Source organism: Sturnus vulgaris, chromosome 1, assembly GCF_052056855.1.
Source record: "Sturnus vulgaris isolate bStuVul1 chromosome 1, bStuVul1.hap1, whole genome shotgun sequence".
NCBI lineage: Eukaryota > Metazoa > Chordata > Aves > Passeriformes > Sturnidae > Sturnus > Sturnus vulgaris.
In genome coordinates, this window is record NC_142243.1 from 23,999,894 (window position 1) to 24,008,623 (window position 8,730).

General features: G+C 40.2%; 1 protein-coding gene across 1 annotated transcript; it reads right to left on the reverse strand.

Moving 5' to 3' along the window:
• Nucleotides 1-121: 121 nt before the first annotated feature.
• On the reverse strand, nucleotides 122-7,546 carry BET1 (Bet1 golgi vesicular membrane trafficking protein). The gene is made up of 4 exons (XM_014875627.2): nucleotides 7,355-7,546; nucleotides 3,914-4,029; nucleotides 1,922-1,978; nucleotides 122-1,396 (listed from the first exon to the last, which is right to left on the reverse strand). The coding sequence occupies exons 1-4, from the start codon at nucleotides 7,371-7,373 to the stop codon at nucleotides 1,241-1,243; spliced, it is 348 nt and encodes a 115-aa protein (XP_014731113.1). The 5' UTR covers nucleotides 7,374-7,546; the 3' UTR covers nucleotides 122-1,240.
• Between the last annotated feature and the right edge of the window lie 1,184 nt (nucleotides 7,547-8,730).

The following is an 8,730-nucleotide window of genomic DNA, read 5'->3' on the forward strand; positions in this document are numbered from 1 at the left end:
AGGCAGCCTGTATTATTGACTAAAAAAATTAAAATTGCCCCTTAAATACAGCACCATTTCAAAAAAAATACACCGGTATTCTACAGTAGAAAAAAATGTGTATTAACAACACTAGCGAGGATAATACTACAGGACACTTTATTTGTAAGTTCATAATTGGTTATTAATGATAAGACATCATACAGTATTTCTAGAAAAGTTTTTCAAAAATTGTGGATACAATTTCAGTATCTAGGAAACTTAATTTTTTTTTTAGTTTTAAACTCAGCAATATAATAGCCTCAATGATTAGAAACTACTTGGTGAGCCAAAGCTAAGTATTCAAAATAAGTCTTCAAAATAATAAGCGTCTTAATGTGACTGTGCCTCCAACAAATGCACCATAATATGCTCTAAAATAAAATTCAAAATATCTGCCATTGTATTTCAGACATCAAGCACTATAGATTTAGGGACTATCACTAATTGAAAAGTAAACATACTAATGGTAGAAGTTCAAGTGATTCAATGGAATCATTTCAGTTTTAAATACTTTAAATATAAAGAAAATATTTGTACTGTGTCCATATTGGTTGGTCCCAATGATGAAAGGCATTTGCTTAAAAGAGTAGATGTGTAAACATGATCTGTCACATTTAAATTAAAAAATATAAATCCAGTTTTAAGTAACTTCTTGCCAAAAAGTAGTTTAAGCTACTTAAACATTATCACATCTAACCACAAAAGTAATTTTAGGGGTACCACTATTACATTTTCTAGCTTCAGGCCAGCCTTTTAAAAATCCACAGGTAAGATCTGTTTAGAAAGATCCACAGATTCTTTGTCCTTCTGCAACCGAAATTACTTTATGCCTGAAACTGGTGCTCTAATTTAGAGCATGGCCCAGAATGAAAAGCAGAATGAAAAAGAAAGCTTTGAAATTCTGCAATTACTTCATTTTCAAATAACCATTTTTCTTTGAATTTTTTCAATCAATTCTAAAAATTATTTTCCCCTAAAAAAATCCATCCCGCTACACTATCAGTTTCTGCATATTTACAAATAATCCCCCCAAAACAGGGGACGATGGAAAAACTCTGATACATTAAGAAAACTGTACATAAAACTTCGCATTAATTGTTAATGCAATTTACAACAATTTCACTGTGTTTTATCCACAAAATGTGCCACTTTAAATCAATGTCTTCATTAACTAAGACTCGAGTTGAAATTACACAATGTAAACCAGAGGTAACATGCATCACCTCAGTTTAATAATCCAGTATATTACAAAAAAAACAAATAATGAAAAGAGCATCATGTAGCATAACAGCTTTGTCTGGCTTCCTCTGGAGAGTGTTCTCAGTCTGCCCATAGTTGCACCTAGAAGTCCACCCGTAGAGTCAAAATCATTCTCCTACATTTCAAAAAAAAAAAGCAAACAGAAGAATAAAAAACATGTTCCTCTGAGAACAGAAATACCCTTATAGCTCACTAAATATAATTTTTCCTGTTTCTTCAAAGTTTCCAAAACTAAAATTATTTTTGAGGCAAAAATTAAACAGGAAAAACTTTCACCCATTTACCCAGTGCTATTTTTACCCCAAGCCAAAGCAAAGTGTAAGCAAAAAAGGTATTTTTGACTCCCTTATTTTTTGCTTCCTTCTTCCATTCTCGAATAAAATTAAATATAGAATAGTCTTTTTAATGATATTAGACATTTGCTAATTGAAAATATATACTTGTATCTGAAGCATAATGTATTTGCACATCTTATCTTTTTGAACAGAAATACTGATCCTGCTGATAAACCAGTCACATGTTAGAACAATAAGCTGTCAATATTTTAATACCCATGTTCATACTAAAAGACAGGATGCTTTACATTATTAACTTCTAATCCTGACCCATATTTAAAGAAAGCTAGTTATTCAATACTTACAATTTCTGATAACATTTTATTCTGGTTTTTAACTTCTGTTCCAATTTCAATAGAAAGCTATAAAAAAACCCCAAAAATGAAAAATAAAAGGTATTAAGTATGAGTAATCAGTTAATACATAGAGAATCCAGTCCAAAATACGTGACGTGACTAGCATTTCCCCAGTGAAAGCAATACCTGATATTTTCAAAAAACAAAATAACATGCAAAGTATTCTATCAATAACCCTTAAGGAAATAAAGATTTTTCATCTAACTAGATGAGTCTAAAGAGACACAAAAAGTACTCAATGCTCCTCTTCCCCTTTTCCAGATAATGTCTTACTTGAGTTATTGCATGGACTTTTAAAAACTCAAGATCTAGTCAAGCCTGAAGTAACAATAACCCATTTTCCAGAAAAACTGTTAAAACTGCTGGCACACAGCAGAGAGAACCATGAGCACTGTTTTGACTCAAAGTGTTGCTGGAGTTGATACTTGTAACCTGCAGACACATCTCTTCTGCCAAGCTGCTGCTGTGCTATGAACGGGACTTTGTTCAGTGAACCTGTGTAGCCTTCCTCTGCTTTGTGTCATAGAACAGAAGGGCACGGCAGGACAAGGAGGAAAGCGGCACAGGCCAGGGAGAGCCAGTCCTGAGACCAGGGCCAGCAACAGCCTGGGCAGAAGCCTGATGAGACAGGTCCCAGGTCAAGCCAGGAAGTGAAGTCAGGTTAGGGTTGGAATCAGGGAGGTATGAGAACAGGTACAGCTGGAGCTACAACATCACAAAGGTGATGCCTTTGAGCCAGCCAGAAGAGCCTTGGCTTAAAGCAGCTCTGGAGTTAAACAGGGGAGAACTGGCACTGAGCCTGAGTCTTAACAGCTGTTCCTCTGGTATCAGCATTCTGGCCTTGAACAACCTGCTCAACTCACAGGATGGAGAGAGATGCACTCCATGCTTTGGATTAGCCAAAACCCATTTGTTTTCACATGTCAAAACTTGACTCTCATTATCTTATACCAGTGTATTTCAATCAAGAGTGAAACTGATTTTACATGAGGCTTCTTGGAAGATTATGTGAAGGCTATTCCATATGCCAAGATTATCCCATTGCACTAAAAGATGCAACTCCAGAAAGAGCTCCTTGGGGCACGATGAACTGCTCTGTTGACATACATGGATTTTGAAATATAACATACCACAGCAGGAGACAAGAAATGAAATTTGATAACAAGGGTCAAAAGCTTTTTTTTTTACCCGTCAACTCACTCCAAATTCTTATTCTAAACCTGTTTGCTTTCTCTTTGAGACTAAACCAATTTTAAGCAGCCATATTAGCAGTAAGACTTCAAGTGAGTTCAGGCCTAAAAAATTCACTGGAATGTGCTTTATAAAACTTTAAGCTTTTAAGAACAAGAAATCCAGACGACTTTAATCTCAGAGCTGTCTTTCAGTTAGACTTGTTTGAAAGAAGTCCTCAATCTCTGAAAGGAATAGAATCATCAGAACACCAAACTTTTCCTTCAGAGGATATTAGCATGCTATTTCTAAAAGCTGTTTCTACATTACTTTTTTTTTTTTTACTGCAATTCCCATTCCCCATTCCCCTGCACCACTAAGGGTTAAGAAATAGAGAAAATTGAGAGTGAAATTAAGCCCAGGAAAAAGGGAAAGGTAGTGGCAAAGCATTTAAAGTCTTATTTCTCATTACCCTACTGATTTGACTGTCAATAAAATCATTTCCCCAGGTCAAGTCTGTTTTGCTCATAATGGTAATGGGTGAGTGATCTCTCCCTGCCCTTATCTTGATGCATGAACCTTTTATTGGACTTTTTCCTCCCTTGTCCATCCACCTGAGTAGTGATAGAGCAGCTTTGGTGGTCACCTGACATCCAACCAGGTTAACATAGCATAGTTTTAAATTTTTGTTTTAAACTAAGTCTGCTCTTTCCCTGACTCACACAATAGAATTTAATGAATGTGGTGATAGCACTGTAGTTAAATACGTACCGATTTAATGGCACTGACTTTTGTACGCAGACTTTCTGTCAACCTGTCATTCTCTTCCTCGTAAACACTGTAGCCACTGTTGGCATAGCCATAGCTCCCTGCAGCTGCCCCATCGCCTGTAAACACAACAGTCAGTAGTCAGAGACACAACACCACTGGAGCAGAGACCCAGCCTTTTTCTAACTAAAGTTACCCTTTAATATGCAAATAAAAGAAGAGAAACTGAGGAATAGCTGTAATTTTCTTTTTCCTTGATAGTGTTTTCAGATGAGTTCTATGGAACTCAATCCAGGCACTTCAAGGAGACGTGAACAAAACACTGAGGCCATTAAATGTGGTAAATTCAAACTGAAAACAGGAAAGTCGAGACTGTTCTCTAACAAAAAAAAATCACTCAACCACACCTTTAAAGGAGAAACTATACTATGATCATGTGAGTTTCTTTATAAACAAGACCTCAGAGCAGAAGCTAGGCCTCTGAGCAGAGCACTGCTGTTTCAGTCACCATTCTGCAGTTCTATCCTTGCTCCTGCCTTTTACTGGGGATGATGGAGCTTCAGAACTGTCATCCAGACGACTCAGTCAGCACAGTATGAGGGGCAGAAGGAAATGAAAGCTGCTCAGCCCCACACATTCACCTCCTCCAACCTCTAATAAAGATCTCCTACAGACAGCAGTTGGACAGCAGCATGGGCACAGGAGAATTAAAGTTATATCCAGTTAAGACAAAAATCAGTCTTAGACCTCCAATCTAAGAACTGAAAACAATGGAGATAAAGACTTAGAAAGGCAACCAGAAAAGAACTACTATAAGCTTTATGATAAAGATCCCACTAGATTAATTCAACTAATAATCCAGTTGTAACATTAATAAGTATTTTCTTGCCTAGTGAGAATGACGCATAAAAATGAATGCCTTTTAAATACACTTTAAAGACTTTTGTGTTTAGGTGCACTTTTTGTTTTTGAGAAAAAAAAGGAGAGAAGACACCAACCACATTCACGTTGAGAGCTCTGTCTCAGAAAGCTTCACTATATGCTCGGCATACATAATATTAACATTTTAAAATACAGCATTACAATACTATTTTGATATTTTATATTTACTCATTAAGCCATCCTTTAGATCTAAGTAATGAAAATTTTTTCATTTGTACTTGTAAATTGTTACTCTAAGTTAAGCTAGATAGATCTTCAACAAGACTGAATCACAGAATCTTCTGTGTTAGAAGGGACTACAAGGCTCATACAAGTCCAGCTCCTGGTGCTGCACAGGACCATCTTCACGAGTCACACCATGTGCCCAACACTGTTGTCCAAACCCTTCTGGAACTCTGTCAGGCTTGGTGCTGTGACCACTTCCCTGGGGGGCCTGATCCAGTGGCCAAACACCCTCTGGGTGAAGACCTTTTTTCTAATATCAAACCTAAACTTCCCCTGACGCAAGTCCTTTCACTGGTCACCAAAGAGAAGAGATCAGTGCCCGCCCCTCCTCTTCCCCTCACAAGGAAGTTGTAGACTGCAATGAAATGCACGTTTTCATTTCATCAGTGATTCAAGAAGCCTTTCTACCTGGACCTAAATTAAAAGTGCCAATGCCTAACACAGAAAAGTGAGTAAAATGTTATGATTTATGGAGTCAGGGTTGTTCTCACTGTGTCTGTTTTTACAAGTGCATCTAACTACAGTGCTTCCTATCAAGTGACACATGATCTTGATTATGATACCATAAGGTTAAGATACCATACGGCTTCATGCCAAAACACCAAAACTGGGTCTCTTAAATAGACTGTGACAATGCAGGCATGAACAAGTGCCCCAAACCTTTTCAACAGACACAGCTGCTTCTTTTATGTCATAGGAAGCAGAAGGAAGAAGCCTGGCTACAACTATTCATGGGAAGCACAGAAACTTCAGCATGGCAGTTCTATGGGCTGTCCTGCTACACTGCTCATTGGCATGTGACAGGGACACAACCAAACATAATTGTGGGCTAAGAGAGAGGTACCAGGTGACAAGCTGGTGACAACTGCAGAGGTGCTGGTACCCAGCTTCTATTTCCAGCCTATAGTTCTGAAGTGACGGCTGAAATGTCAAGGTAAAGCAGAAAATTTTACTGCAGCTGTTAACAGACATGTAAGTGTTCTGCTTAACCTTCCAGAAGATGTTTTTAAAAAACAGTTTCAGGATGATCCCTAAGGCATTGTTTGCCAGAGACAGGCTAAAGCAGGCATGCTCTTTCTTCATAACTCCTTGCATAAACATCCATCCCCTCCTCCTAAACAGCACACAGCTGGGTGGCCTCCACTCCAACCAAGAGGGAGCTGTCAGTCTGACAAAGGAAAGGACTGAAGATCTAAGCACTATCAAATGCCTACTTTTTAATGATAAACATCCTAACACCTCTCTTGATGCACTAAGAAGTGTTCCCAAGACTTGTTTTATTTCATGAAAATAGTACTGCACAATACAAATCTGAAGTGTAGGAGTAAATCTAGGGTAGTGCCAGACACACCTGAACACTTTCTAGGAGGAAGCCCCAGAACTCAGTCATACATTTCAGAGGTGTAAACATCTCCTAAGCTTTACAGTGCCGTCACAGCACCCACATGGTTGTAAAACATGACGTGGGAGTTCAAAGTTTCCTTCTAGTCATCGACATGACTCCTGGCTGAAAAATGAGGCCTATGCTGCTCAAAACACTCAGCAGGAACTCTGCAAGGATTTCCCAATATGCACCAGATTATATCTGTAATAAATTTATAATAGTTGGGATTCTTGTGGTTTTTACTCCCTAAACATGGCAGGAAAACATACAGAAGCACTAAAAAAAAAAAAAAAAAAAAAAAAACAAACCCAAAAGAACAATTTCTGAATTTGGAAAGGACTTGACAGAAGAGCAACAAATCTGCCTATCCATGGGAACACGGCTCAAACATGGTGTTAGAACAACTAAACAACAGCACTAAATGAAGCAAGACTATTTACAAGAACATGCAGAGACAGGACAAGGGGAAGGGGTTCAAATTGAAAGACAGTAGGTTTAAATGCAATTTTAGAAAACAATGCTTTACAGCGAAGGTGGTGAGGCACTGCAACAGGCCTCCCAAAGAAGATGTGGGTGCCCCATCCCAGAAGTGTTCAAGGCCAGGCTGGATGGGCCTCTGAGCAACCTGATCTAGAGGAAGGTACGACGGTATGGGGAGGTGGACCCAAAATGGTCTTTGAGATCCCTTCCAAACCGAAACTATGATTCTATGAAAAACACAAACCCTAGCGCTGCTCCGTAAATCCAGCTGGGCCAGAAGAAGAGGCAGGGGTGAGGGCCTTTCCCCGCCAATGCTCCCGAGCCGCGCCACAACTCTCAGCTCCCCTCACGCCCCCCGCCCTGACAGGGGCCGGGCCCTGCCGTGTCTCGGCCAGGCCCCGCGCCGCGCTTACCCAGCCCCGCGCGCCTCATGGCTCTGCCCTAAGCTGCCGCGGGAGGAGCGGGACGAGGAGAAGGAGGAAGAAGAGGAGGATGAGGAGGAGGCCGGGAGCGCCGCGGGGACACGGTGGGGCCTGGCGCGGCGGCCGCGGACCCTTAACCCGCGAGCGCCACGACAGCGCTAGGCGCGCGGGCCGCTGGGTGCGCGCCCGGGCGCGACGGGGCCGCGCGGGGGCTGCTGGGAGCTGTAGTCCCGGCCCAGGGCCGAAACAGACTGACAAAAAAGTTTAAATAAAGTGCTGAGAGGAGCTTTTCACGTCTTTTTCCCCTCCACGGTTTATTTAGAAATAGCAGGCATGCCACTGCAGGATACAGAAACTTAGACTGGAAACCTGACGATTACGTTATTATTAAATTATTTAAATTTTGTTTTCGAAGATAAGTTCTCCTTCATTCTTTAACCTCTTGCAATGCTTTAGCACATGTGGGTTTTGTCTGCTAATATGAAAGATGTGGCTCACTTTACACCAGTGAATGGAATTAATTTGCCAGGATGATACCAGAAGGATTTACCAGTACTCCAGTGTAAAGCAAACACCACTGAGTCCATTCAGAGTTTGCTATTTCAGGTGTGGTGTCCATTACACTAAAGAAGCTGGACTGCCATTCCAGCTACCACAGGCTGCCTTTTCATTAACTGCTCTGGTGTTTGTGTTCTGGTGGGACCCTCAGTATAGGACCAGCACCTACTTGCATTGCACAAGGTAAATAAACACAAACCACAGCTCCTTTTTCAGTGAGCTTACAGTACAGTGGGAGTCTCACCTAGGGGGAGGTAGAGTTGTAGAAGCAAGAATAAAATAGTTCTGGTCAATAAGAAGGCCCATGGCATCCTGCTGGTGTCCTGCTGACCTCCTGTGTAATTGCTGTAAGATACCCCAAGTCTCCTTTTGCAGTGAATAAACCCACAAATAACTGCAGTATTTTTTTTTCTCTCCATTTGTGGGAGTGCACTTAAGACTTTAGTTTTGTGTCTGTCCAACTTCAGGACAGACATTGAGAAGCTGTTGATTTATTTACTTCTCTGTCACCTCTGGATGCTTATGTCTCAAACAATATTATAAAGAGTAAATTTAGTTAATGCAGAAAATGTCTCTATTTAATTTTTGATAATTTAAGCAGTTTATCCAAAATTTCAAGCACAGCATCATTTGCATATCTAAAACAGAGGAGAAGGCCAAGGAGAAGAAATGAGCTGCAGAGCTGTCACCTGTAGTGCTCACTGTGAAGCTGCTCTCCATGGGATTCTGTCTGGAACTCAGCAATTCTTACAGGAATTTGCTAGCTGCCATTATTGATAACCTGAGACTTGATTTTCAGAAGTTCAGGG

Coding starts and splice junctions, on each gene's coding strand:
- BET1 (XM_014875627.2), bottom strand. Junction 1,979..3,913: donor AAGTCAGTGCCATTAAATCG/GTACGTATTTAA, acceptor GTTTTTTTATAG/CTTTCTATTGAAATTGGAAC. Junction 1,397..1,921: donor ATAAAATGTTATCAGAAATT/GTAAGTATTGAA, acceptor TTTGAAATGTAG/GAGAATGATTTTGACTCTAC.